This window comes from Schistocerca nitens, chromosome 7 (assembly GCF_023898315.1).
Source record: "Schistocerca nitens isolate TAMUIC-IGC-003100 chromosome 7, iqSchNite1.1, whole genome shotgun sequence".
Lineage (NCBI taxonomy): Eukaryota > Metazoa > Arthropoda > Insecta > Orthoptera > Acrididae > Schistocerca > Schistocerca nitens.
This window is the reverse complement of record NC_064620.1, coordinates 275,173,384-275,187,146: the sequence shown is the minus strand read 5'-3', so window position 1 is coordinate 275,187,146 and position 13,763 is coordinate 275,173,384. Positions and strand designations below refer to the sequence as shown.

Genomic DNA, 13,763 nt, shown 5'->3' with positions numbered 1-13,763 from the left:
TGCTTCTATTTATTACAGACTATCGATGTCTGACGTCACTGTTGTAAAACTTTTAACTGGCCCTCTAATATGATTGGCTAGTCATGACGTAAGGGAAGGTGGAAGGAAAGAGGCTATTCGTGGATGTCCATGTCGTCAACGATTGGTAGCTGTTCGCCAATCAGCGTTCGGCTTCTGGTAGGCAAGTTTTCCTCCTGGTGTGCGCGGAAGTGGACTGACGTCTGACAGTTGCTCTACAGCTGTTTGTGCAGATAACGTCAGTGTCCCGTCTAGCTTCTGCCCCGCGACCGCTCGCGGCCCGTTGGACTGGGATGGCCGGCAGCCAGGACGCCGGGAGTTTGTAACCATCTTCTCCGTTGATGTTGTCAGGCTGCTTAATAATTTCGATCGCCTCCCGTATTTTGCGTTCTCGCATCCACGATTCTTTCGCCAGTACTCGGGCTTCCTGGAACCTGATAGGTTGTCCACAGTCACGGTGGTGTTGTGCTATCACCGATTTATTATATTGTTGTAATCGTACATAGCGTTCGTGTTCTGCTACTCGTAAGCTGGCAGGTCTCCCTGTTTCTCCTATGTAGGCATCTCTGCACACACACCGTAGTCGTAAACACCTGCAGTGTTAAGATTGTTGACTACATCCTTGGTGGAACCTACCATTTCGTGGATCCTGTGACTACTTCGAAAAATCGGTTTGAAACTTCCTCTAGCACTTAAATAGCCTGCACAAAAATATAAAGTTCACAAATGACACTGAAAACAATGGTACCTTGCCATTTCTGGGTGTGGAAGTATACAGAGCTGCCGAAAGTAAACTGGGACACAAAGTGTACCGGAAACCAACACACATTAATCGGTACCTGCACGTGGAGAGCCATCACCACCCAGCTCAAAAGTATTCTGTTCCGCATACGTTAACTGCCCGATTTTTCGAAGCAGTCATAGGATCCACGAAATGATAGGTTCAACCAAGGATGTAGTCAGCAATCTTAACACTGCAGGTGTTTACGAACTACAGTGTGTGTGTGTGTGTGTGTGTGTGTGTGTGTGTGTGTGCGCAGAGGTGCTTACATAGGAGAAACAGGTAGACCTGCCAGCTTACGAGTAGCAGAACACGAACGCTATGTACGATTACAACAACATAATAAATCGGTGATAGCAGAACACCACCGTGACTGTGGACGGAAGCCCGAGTACTGGCGAAAGAATCGTGGATGCGAGAGCGCAAAATACGGGAGGCGATCGAAATTATTAAGCAGCCTGGCAACATCAACGGAGAAGATGGTTACAAACTCCCGGCGTCCTGGCTGCCGGCCATCCCAGTCCATCGGGCCGCGAGCTGACGCGGGGCAGAAGCTACACGGGACACAGACGTTATCTGCACAAACAGCTGTAGAGCAACTGTCAGACGTCAGTCCACTTCCGCGCACACCAGGAGGAAAACTTGCCTACCAGAAGCCGAACCCTGATTGGCGGACAGCTACCAATCGTTGACGACATGGACATCCACGAATAGCCTCTTTCCTTCCATCTTCCCTTACGTCATGACTAGCCAATCATATTAGAGGGCCAGTTAAAAGTTTTACAACAGTGACGTCAGACGTCGATAGTCTGTAATGAATAGAAGCACCTATCCCCATGCAAAACCAGTCGTGCCCTGAGGAAGGCCGTTGCAATTAGACCGAAACGTCGGTTTTAGTTTATTATTGTTGTTAGTTTTTAGCAATGACGTGGCATAATACCCAGAAGAATTTTAGTCACTATTTTAACACCTGTTCACCTATTGATTGTTGCAGCTCGTTGTCGACAGCACTCAATTCGATGTCGGCCGTGGTGCTGGAAGACTTCTGGAAGGCTTTCTTCCCATCGCGGCGGCTGTCAGAGCGCCAGACAGACCTGCTGATGAAGGGTGTTGTGGTGGCGATGGGTGTCCTCTGCACTGCACTCGTCTTCGTCGTCGAGAAGATGGGCTCAGCAGTTCTCCAGGTATAGCTGTTATAAGTTTACATTTCAAAGTTATGAGTCTTCCAACTTATCTGATCACGTCCTCCATCTCTTCCTATCCACTAATTTTTGTTTCATCTCTATACACCTGCTACATCTTACGTTGTTCATACATTATTTTGCATATCCTAGTCGTCTTTCACCTTTGTCTGCCCTTACAAATATTCTTCTTTATCTTCTTTGAACTCCCTCTCAGCTGTGACACCGATAGTGTCCAGATAATACGTATCAGCAAGTCGAGATGCTCCACCATTATGTTCTGCGACGGTAGAGGCCACCGTAATTAACTTCAATGGGCTTAGCCTTTATCCTGCTGCACCCAGTCAATGAAGAGAAAAATAAATGTCGAATACTTTAATAAAATAGTGTAGTCGCAAATTTTTGTGCAGTAAAAGGACGGAGTGCCATGTGCAACATACGAAAAATCCCCACCTGTGGGGGTGTAAGCGTGGGGGTGCAGGCTTTTAGTGTCACTTCTTTGTTTTTCTTACATGGCTCTAAAACCGCAGCTTCTAGGAAAATATTTTCCGTGTATAAAATTAAACTATATTTCCTACAAAAAAGGGCCCTATTTATTTTTTCTCTAGAAGTAATTGGTTTCTTTTTGCAGGGATTGAGAAAATCGCTGATTACTAAAAATTATGTTTTAATGGTATAAAATTACTGTTTACTGTAAAATTAAGTGGGTTAAGAACAAATATGAAATATGTGTATCACGTCTAACAGCAGTAGAGCGATATCAAGGGATAAATTGTGTTCTGGGGATGTAACAGGGTTGAAGAGTGGAGGTGGAGTGCAGGAGCATGGGGAAAGTAGATCGCCAGAGTGTGGTCATGCACTTCCCTCCTTCAAAGGTCTGCAAATTGAAGAGCAAGAAAATGATTCTCCACTCTATCTACCCCATGACATCAGAAGAAACAACTACGGGTGTTTATTTCCTAAAAAGTGTGTTAACACTACATGGAATACAGATGTGAGTTGCGTTGCTTGAGTATGGTTGACAGCCACTGCATGTGCATCGAAGTTGTCGGTTCATTGTCTGACACGTAACGTAGCTCTCGCTACCAATCAGCACATCTGTGCAATCGGTCACCAGATTTGGCACATTGACATCTGTGTAGTTTCTCCTTACATTGGTATAAATAGAAGGCTTCGGTCATAGCCTCAGCAGTGTGTTAGCTGCACCTGAAGAGTCTGTCTGTTGCACCATGGAATATTGTGGAAATTTCACAATGACATTCGGCATCTCGCTCGAGAACCATATTTACAGGTATGAATTGCTGATAATACTAACACAAGAAACGGAAATGGAAAGGATCTATGTATATTTCTGCACACGTTCTACACTTCTAGAGGGGGAAATTGACTTTTAGTCAGCTGTAGCCTCCTTCCAGGCAAAGCAACTCATCCCATGACGAGTGCTACTTGCTTTTCAGTTTCCAGCCTGAATATTATATTCCTCCCCAGAATTTCCTGTCCAGTTATCTTATATGAGTGGGCAAAACAGCTTCACTGAGCTTTTGTTTATATAGTGGAGTTATCTCCAGTTTATTAAATTAGTAAGTAAATTTTGTAAGCTGTTGCTGGTGGGAGGTGCTTTATATTGAATGGTTTAATTGAATATATTAATGTGGCCCTGTATATGTGACATAAGTAAAACATTAGCCACCAAAAGAATTATAAAGGGAGTTCATTCTACTAAGAAATAAAAGCAGGATTTAAGATGACTCAGTTTATTACACAAAATCCACAAGAAATGATTTAATAGTTGTTGACAATAATAAGCTTGTGGGTAGATGGTAGTACAGGCTAGTATTTGCAACTACCATAAGTAATGAATACAATGGATACATTTACATAAACTTTATTAGCCAACATAAGTAAATGCAACTGTCTTGGACCAAGACTCAGATCGCACTAGTCTCTCTGCACAGCCCAAAAATTGTTCTCTTCTCATGGCGGAGGATCTCTGGAGACTGCATTGATATCTATACTCCTTGGCAAACCTAGACGAGATCTGTAATATGATTTAAATAAATTCATATCTGGAGTAAAACAATTACATTCATGTAAGCTGTACCATGATTACCAAAGGTTAGTGTGTAAAGATAAAAGACACTACTGAATGGTATGAGTTTGCAACTATGCATGGAGTTGATAGCATGTTGAATCTCTAACTGCAAACACATCTTAATGATGAGCTTGGAAATTACTGAATGGTTAAACTTTCCCTACATTTTGCTTAGCTTCACTGTTGTGGCTGGATCACACTGTGCTCATAATCTGCAAGCGGTAGCTGAAGCAGCTGCAAAATCTCTCACTGGCTCTGTTCCAACAAGTTACATCTGCACCCAAGTTTAACTCAGTTTGATCAGTACCTTTCATTTCCGAAGTAAAGTCCACCCGTGGAGTCACCTGTCTGAGAAGCCAGTCTGTTGAGATGCTGAAATCAGAAGTCTGCCTGTGAAGTTTGCCAGAGAGATAACTTCCCGCAGTGCATTTTCAACAAGAAAGACTCGGACATAATTTTGACTGTCTGAATGATAATATTGTGATTGTTAGCCAGTTAGATGTTGTTTTAAAAGATGCTGGTCTCACTCCCTTACTCTCATTTCAGGAGGTTAATCAGTTGCAAAGTTTGTTACACTTGTGCTCCAAAACTGTGTCCTACTCTCTCATTCTGTCTATGTTCATACGCTGACCAATAAGGGTGGATATCTTAAGCACAGCCATTTTTCTTACTCCAATTTCTAAGTTATTTAGGCTTGCTGTTTTTACATTTCATTACACATTGGGTCCTGTGAGACCTCAGCATGGTGTCAGTACATAATGGTTTTCAAAAGCACCCCAAACTTATCTGTTTCCATTCCACTTTCTAAGATGCTATCTCATTGGCCCCTGTGTTTCTACAAATTCTTTTCTGCATGCAGTTCCGTGTGCAGTAGTCGCTCTTCTGGGACTCAGCTTTAAGACTCACATCCCCCGACAAGATACAGCTTGTTAAAAACAGTCTCCGGTTCCCCCCCCCCCCCCCCACAGCTTGGAGATACAAAGTGTATTTTGACTTTGGGGTGTCTGGTGCCAAGGCACCTTGTTTCAAAGCACTGTTCCATCTGACCTCCTGGCATGATGCTTTGCATGTGCGTGAGTATTCCACCTGTGACTTCTGCTAGGGGCTGTTTCTGCCAGTCTTATGACCCATGGCACATCCCCTTGCCTGCAGCAAAGCGTAACTTGTTTTCATAGAGGCTTCATATTTAGTTTACATGCAGTTCAGTATAGGAAATTATAATCTAAATACTGGCAGCCACTGGTACTGATAGATATTTCATTTACTGGTGGAGATTCATTTATTCTAGTTTGATTTGAATTTCTGATTTGATTTCACACCAGTTACGAGACAGTTTGGGAAGACAGTCACGTAACATCAGCCCTTCCTGCTCTTTTTCATTTTGTGCAGATGCAGTTGTACTCAGAACTTGTTATAGTGTAAATGCATCAAAGAAATTTGTCCTCATGTGGCATTGGAATTATATGCTCATAGTTGGTTCTGTTTGTTGGGAAGAGGATAGGATTTTTCCAAGGGGCCATATCATTTATTATGTTTCTTACCAACCTAATAAGCATTTTAATTGAATCAACTGTGGGTTCTTTGTGAAATATTGTAAATTAACCAAACAAACACTGCTTTTGGCCTTGTGTCACAATTTTATTATTAACGTTATTGTACAACCTAGGTTTAAGGTTGTAAGCTCATTTGTGTATTTCAAAATGGGCTTACAACCCGAAACCTAGGTTGTGCAGAAACATTAATAATAAAATAACGAAACAAGGCCAAAAACAGTGTTTGTTTAGTTAATCTGATAAGCCATCACTCACCCATTCATTTTCTTGCTAGCATTAAAGTTAACTCCACTTATTAAACACATCTGATTTATCTGGTGCACCAGCTCACAACTCATTCACTCTTCATTTACAATTAGCATTACAATTTCTACTCTTGGCCTGAGTCACATTCACACTCACTGACTTTATAAAACAATTTATTTTTACTTTTCTTACTCGTTCACTCACTGAAGACCTACACTAATTCATACCTTTTCATTATTTAAACTTCAACTTATCATCCACCCTCTCTTAATTTTTTTTTTTTTAAATCTAACTCACTCATACTTTTTGTAAATATACATTCTGTGATATGGCAAACAAAGTAATAAACTTGAAAGTACATTGTCAGGCATACCAAGCATTTTTGTTTGTTTATTTATCCATCCTAAATATTTTCTTAACAAATGCCATTTTACATTGTTTAATAAGCATAGGTATTTTGATATAGAACTATCATACATAAATACAAAGCCCTGCATACATATTACATAAATGAAAAAAGATAATTTATATTGTTTAAATAAATATACTAGATGTGTTAATATGGAACTAGCAGACATAAATACATAGGCATAAATACATAATACATGAATGAAAAAAATATGTCAGGTATAACTTATGCTAGGTGTTCCCAACAATTCTCTGGTTTTTATTTAAAATATTCGTCCAAAGTGTAGAAACCGTTCTCTTGCAAAAATAGTTTGACAGTTTTTTTAAAAGAATACATACTGCTAAATTCTTTTATATTCTGTGGCAGCTTATTATCGATTATCATGCATCGATATTCGAGACTGTTCTGAGCTTTTAGCTTATTCTTTCTATCTAAATGGAGGCAATGACTCAACCTTGTGTTATAATCATGAATAATGTTAAAAAACTATAATTATCAAGATTTTTTCTCATACGCATTACGGTCTGAAAAATAAACTCACAAGGAACAGTCAGAATGCCCAGGTTTTTAAATAATTCTTTGCAGTGAGCCCATTTATTGCATTTTGTCATTATTCTTGCAGCTCTCTTCTGTAATATGAAAACTGTTTGTAGATTCTGGGTACTATTTACCCAAAAGATTATTCTGTAGCTAAGGATGGCATGCACGTAACCAAAGTAAGCTAACCTTACACAGATGTCACCGCATGCTGATGCGAGAACTCTAAGCATGTAGCATGCTGTGGAGACCCTCTTTGAGATAATCATGACATGTACATTCTGTTTTAGTTAGCTGTCAATGTACAGTCCTAGGAATTTAGTGTTGGTTTCATCTGTTATTGAAGTGTTGTGTAGTTTTAAATTTATGGACTTGTATTTCTTGTTTATTCTAAAGTACATGCTGTTTGTTTTCCTAATGTTGAGAGTTACTCTGTTCTCTGCAAACCATTTGTAAACATCTGCTAGTGCTTCATTGGCTTTTTCCAATAGCAGGTTAGGTGTCTTGCTGGCAATCAGTATATTACTGTCATCAGCAAGAAGTACTTTTTCTACATGCTCCACACATTGAGGGAAAGCATTAATATAAATTAAGAACAATATTGGGCCCAGAGCACTTCCTTGTGGGACTCCTATATTAACATACTGTGATATACCACATATTTGGATGTGTTATATGAAATTTCTACTCTCTGCACTCTGTTATTTAGGTACTATTGGAACCATTTATTTACCACTCACCTGATTCCCAGAGACTCCAACTTGTGTAGAAGAATGTCATGATCAACAGTATCGAAGGCCTTAGACAGATCTAGGAAAATTCCAGTTACATAACTGTTCTTGTCTAGTGAGCCAAGAACAATTTTTGTAAACTGAGCTATTGCGGTTTCAGTGCTTCTGCCCGGTCTGAAGCCATGGTGTTCCTTGCAAAGAAGATTTATATTTATTTAAGTAGCTCATAAGTCTATTTTTTATTAAAGTCTCCACTATTTTGGAAAATGCTGGAAGTAAAGCAATTGGCCTTTAATTTTCTATGTTTTCAACATCACCTTTTTTGTGAAGAGGTATGATTTTAGATAGTTTCAGGTAGTCTTGGAAGCAGCCAGTCTTAAAAGACTGGTTAATGATGTCAGTTAAAGGGGCTTTAATGCTGTCTATGCACCCTTTAAACACACAAACTGGAACTTCATCCAGTCCTTTTGAGGATTTGTTTTTTAATTGTTTTATGGTACTGCTTACTTCTCTCTATAGTGGGGAGCAGAACCCTTGAATTTTTTATGTAATTTTGCACTGGACTATCAGATATTTTTGGAAACTTGCTCTGCAAGTCTTTTGCAATACTGGTGAAGTATGAGTTTATGAAGTTAGCCAGCTCTTTTTGATCACTGATTGTATTGCCTGATATCTTGATTTTAATGTTTGAGTGTCTCTTTTTTTTATTTCCAGTCTGACATTTAACTAAAGTTCAAGCAGCTTTACTTTTGTTACTTGCATTTTTTATCAGTTTGTCATTAGCTGACTTTTTAGCTGCCTGAAGTACCTTTCTGTAAATTTTTGTAAGGGTCACTACATGTATTCTTTATAGAGCTGAGTTGTCTGAAGGTTTGGGCAGATCCCCTGGTAATCCATTTTGTTTTGCTCTGTGCTCCAACAGAAAATAGGACTTTGGGAAACGATTCTTCAAATTTGAGCTTAAACAGTGACATGAAATAACAGAACTTTTTGTTGGCGTCTGTTTGTGCATATATATCGTCCCAGGTTTCGTGACTTAACTGTACAGTAAAATTTTGCATGGCCGATTTGGAGTAGATTCTTTCATATGCATGTAGCTTGGTTGCTTTTCCCATAGGAACATTTATTTGTGCCATTTGACAAAGATGATCTGAAAGTCCCAGATTTTTGAATATTAAGTTACAGTTTTCTGTGCCAATATCAGTGGCTGGATGATGATGATAATGATGATAATAGATGCTGAGTGTGTCATTATCCTTGTTGCATTGCTGACTAGTGATGTCATTCCAAAGCTACATAAAATGTTTAGAAAAGCATTAGTAACATTATCTATTTTTGCTGTGTTTGTTAAGATCTCCACATAGCAGGATGTTACTTTTAGTGTTTGATGCCTGCTCTAGACTCTGTATTAGTCTTGCACAGAATATGTCAAAATCACCACTAGGAGAACAATATACACATAATATTACAAGTTTTTTGGGAACATTTTGAGATGATAGCTATATTTCTGACACTTTAAAGTGTTTTTCTTCACCAAGAGTGTCAGTGTCATTTCCAACCTTGGAGTTCATTCTTAATATAAATACATGACCCTTCCCCTTTTATTGAAACTCTACAACAAAAAGTTGCTAGTATAGAGGGTATCCCATTTATCTTCACCACCCTAAATAACTGTTTGTCCAGATGCAGATTACCAAATGTTCTTTAGCCATCAGGGGTACATCAATCAGCATGATTGCCTTCATTGTAGCTTTGTTTTTTTTTTTTTGTTTTTTTTTTCAAAAGTATGAATAGCAGTATGACTTTTTTAAATGGCACCCTGTATTTTTTATTCTGTAATTAATTTCCTCTCCTAAAGACCTATTCAAAAATGTATCACAGTATACCATTCACTGACACACAACATTATTAATTATGTAACACAACATTGACATTCACTCCCAGCGCTTAGTGCAGGTACTCGGGGTAATGGAACACATCCATGTGGTGACATTGTCAGAGGACAAATGTAAACATAAGTAGAATGCACACCTGTCATTCCATCAACCATCATCAGTTGAAGAGTTGTGAGAGTAGAATGTACAACAATGAAGAGAAGGTAGAAATGCTACTCATCTATTTGGAATGTAAGTTAGCAGAACAGTAATTGCAATACTGTTTTCATATGTACGGGTACATTTTGTACAATAGTTTAGTCCTTTTAAATACTGTTGTGTAGAGTAGGCATACAGTAAAGACTGTCCTTCCTACAAACTGCATTGACATAACGTTTCTTTTATTATTGTTGTTGTTGTTGAAGGTAGGTGAAATGATACGCAGGCAGCGGAACTGTACAGAGAGCGATATCCTGACAAGAACTCACCTTCCCGATGGATGTTTTCTTATGTTGTTGTGACACTTCAGGAAATGGGAAGTTTCAACCCACGACAATGCAGTCATCATAGCACTCACACATATGAAGCTGCCAAAGTTACTGTTCTCGTTTCCATTGCTATGAATCCACATGTGAGCACATGACAGCTTGAACGCAAGATTGGCATTCCAAAAACCAGTGTACATTGTATTCTTACACGTCACTGGTTCCACCCTTACCATGTACACTTACATCATGAAGTGCATGGGAATGATTTCCAAAATCATGTACTGCTCTTGCAGTGTGCACAGCAGCAAATCCTCACCAACCTGAACTTCTTCTCCAATATTCTATTTACTGGTGGATGTTACTTCTCAAAGGACAGGTAAATACAATAACATGCATTATTGGTCCAGCAACAACCCATGATGGCTTAGACAGGTGGAACATCAGCATCAATGGAGAGTTAACGTACGGTGTGGGATGCTTGGTACTACAATTATTGGCCCTTATTTCATCAATGGTTGTCTAAACGGCACAGTGTATGCCAAATTCCTCAGACGAATTCTTCCTCTTCTGGATGAAGTGCTGCTAAGAACAGAATGCTTATGTGGTATCAACACGATGGATGTCCAGCACATAATGCCTTGCATGCACGTCGTGTTCTGAACCGAAGGTATCCTGCCAGATGGAGTGGTCAAGGAGGAACAGTTACTTGACCTGCTAGGTCTCCTGATTTAAATCCTCTGGACTTTTTTCTTTGGGAATGTATTAAAGATGTTGTCTATTGTGATATTCCAACAACTCCAGAGGACATGTAGGAACGTATCATGCTTGCTTGTAATTCTCTTCAGCAGGCAACACTGGAAGCACTAAATAATTCTTTCATTCAATGAGTGCACCAGTGTATTTGTGTCCAGGATCACCACTTTCAGCACCTTTGAATGTTCTGCTACTGGGCAATGGTACAGGAGATTCAAAGTCAATTTTGTGTTGTTTTCATTTAGTTTTCATTTAGTTTTCTGACAACTCCATCAAGTGGACAAGTTTGTGATCCCAGGCTCAAAGTCAAAGTTATTAAAAAGTCCAGAAGTATGTGCATTATGTCTGAGATTAGCATATCTGATGATAAAATTAAAACAATTTGGAATATTGTTAAAAGGGAAATAGGGCAACTGAGAGCACAGGAAAACTGTATTTCTATCAAACACAATAAAAAGTTTGTTAACAAGAAGTCAGAAAACATTTTTAATAATCATTTTTACATGTTGTAGAGAAAACAGGATCCAGCTATTCATTAGAAAATGCAAGGCAGTATATGGAAGAGGCAGTACCTATGCAATGTGATAAAACTGAAAGTCAACCCACCTCTCCTACTGAAATTAGTAAAAAAATAAATTCACTCAAAAGTAAAAGCTCACATGGAATTGGCATTTTCAACAGAGTACTAAAAGCTTGTTCTCAACAAATAAGGATTCTCAGCCACATATCTATTAGCTCACTGAAACAGGGCATTTTTACAGATAGACTGAAATATGCTATTGTTAAATCATTGCATAAAAAATGGGATAGATCTGATGCTAACAACTACTGCCCAATCTCACTTCCGACAGCTTTACCCAAAATACTTGAAAAAGTAATGTATTCAAAGTAGCATCACATATTTGTAGAAATGAAGTACTAACAAAATGTCAAGTTGGTTTTCAGAAAGACTTTTAAACAGAAAATGCTATATATGCTTTGACTGAGCAAACATTAAACGCATTGAATAACCGAACATCACCCATTGGGATATTTTGTGATCTCTCAAAGGCTTTTGATTGTGTGAATCATGATATTATTCTAGATAATCGTAAGTATTGTGGTATGAGTGGAACAGTGCACAAATGGTTTAATTCATACTTAACTGGAAGAATGCAGAAAGTTGAAATTACCAGTACAGATAGTCTGCAAAAACCAGCAGAGTCTTCTAACTGGGGAGGTATCAAGAATGGTGTCCCACCAGTCTTGGGGTCCCTTATTGTTCTTAATTAGATTAGACTAGATTAGATTAGTACGTGTTCCATATATCATGAATACGACACTTTGTAATGATATGGAACATATATTAATGACTTACCCCTCTATATTCATGAAGATGCAAAGCTAGTTCTTTCTGATGATGACACAAGTATAGTAATCACACGCAACAAGCAAGAATCAGCTGAGTAAATTGCAATAATGTCTTTCAGAAAATTATTAAGTGGTTCTCTGCAAATGGACTCTCACTAAATTTGGCAAAACATAGTTTACACAATTCTGTACAGTAAATGGCATAACACCATTGATAAATATAGACTACGAACAGAAGTCTGTTGCTAAGGCAGAATACTGAAAATTTTTGGGTGTGTGCATTGATGAGAAATTGAATTGGAAGAAACACATCGATGATCTGCTGAAATGGTTTGGTTCAGCTACTTATACTATTAGAGTTATTGCAAATTTTGGTGATAAACGTATCAGTTAATTAGCCTACTGTGCCTATTTTCATTCACTGCTTTCATATGGCATCATATTTTGGGGCAATTCGTCATTAAGAGAGAAAGTATTCATTGCAGAAAAGCATGTAATCAGAATAATAACTGGAGCCCACCCAAGATCACCTTGCAGACATTTATTGAAGGAACTTGGGATGTTCACAGTACCTTCACAGTACGTATATTCACTTATGAAATTTGTCATTAATAACCCATCCCAGTTCAAAAATAACAGCCAAGTGCATAGCTACAACACTAGAAGAAAGGATGATCTTCACTATTCTGGATTAAATCTCACTTTGGCACAGAAAGGGTGAATTATGCTGCTACAAAAATCTTTGATCATTTGCCAAATAGTATCAAAAGTCTTACAGATAGCCAACCAACATTTAAAAGCAAATTAAAAGAATTTCTGAATGGCAACTCCTTCTACTAAATAAATGAATTCTTAGGTCTGAAGTAGTAACTGTAAACAAAAAACTAAAAATTATTTTGTGTAAAGAAAACTTGTGTTAAAGTGACACATTCCACATTATTAAGAAATGTATTTATGGTCTATGGAGCAAGGATTAATGTATGTATGTATGATGTCCAAATGTTACTTAGGTGTTGCAAATATGATTATTCAGTACACATAATATGGCTAGACATTGATATTTCTGGCAGATAAGCTACTTGTATGGTAACAGTTTTCTGTCCCCTCTGGGGGAAGATTTTGGTGAGTCCCAAAATCATCGGAATGCTTGATTTTGATGGCCACCCTCGAAACCCATCATCAGGGTGACTGATTTCAGTGTGTGTTTCCATCCAACTGCCTTAACTCTTGTGCTGGCCATTATTTGGCTAGCAGTGGAATACAAACCACAGCCACTGTAATAAGGTAAAACATCCATGAAGTGATAGTGACAGGTGCACCTGCATGGATACTCACTGAAATTAAGCACTATAATGGTGAGAGGCAAGAGGTCTCACCTATATCAACCATCCTGAGGAGGAAGAGAAAACTATTACATACATGTCCTCCTTCCTGGATCACGCTAAACGTAGTTTCTAACCAGACATTGGAACAGCTAACCATCTTATATTCTACAGTCAAATTTACAACACTGAAGTAAATTTTGCACATTGATATCAACCATACGAACACAAAGATTTACGTTTATTGCATAAATGATAAGTAGAATCAGATGTGTTAGTACTTGAAACTTCCTGGCAGATTAAAACTGTGTGCCCGACCGAGACTCGAACTCGGGACCTTTGCCTTTCACGGGCAAGTGCTCTACCATCTGAGCTACCAAAGCACGACTCACGCCCGGTCCTCACAGCTCTACTTCTGCCAGTATCTC

General features: G+C 38.7%; 1 protein-coding gene across 4 annotated transcripts in view; it reads left to right on the top strand.

Moving 5' to 3' along the window:
* The window catches only part of LOC126195209 (sodium-coupled monocarboxylate transporter 1-like), a 299,461-nt gene that overhangs the window by 218,709 nt on the left and 66,989 nt on the right, over nucleotides 1–13,763 (top strand). For all 4 annotated transcript variants that reach the window (XM_049933729.1, XM_049933727.1, XM_049933728.1 and 1 more), the window contains exon 11: nucleotides 1,794–1,983. In XM_049933729.1, the coding sequence (XP_049789686.1) occupies nucleotides 1,794–1,983 (190 nt within the window). The remainder of the gene's footprint in view (nucleotides 1–1,793; nucleotides 1,984–13,763) is intronic.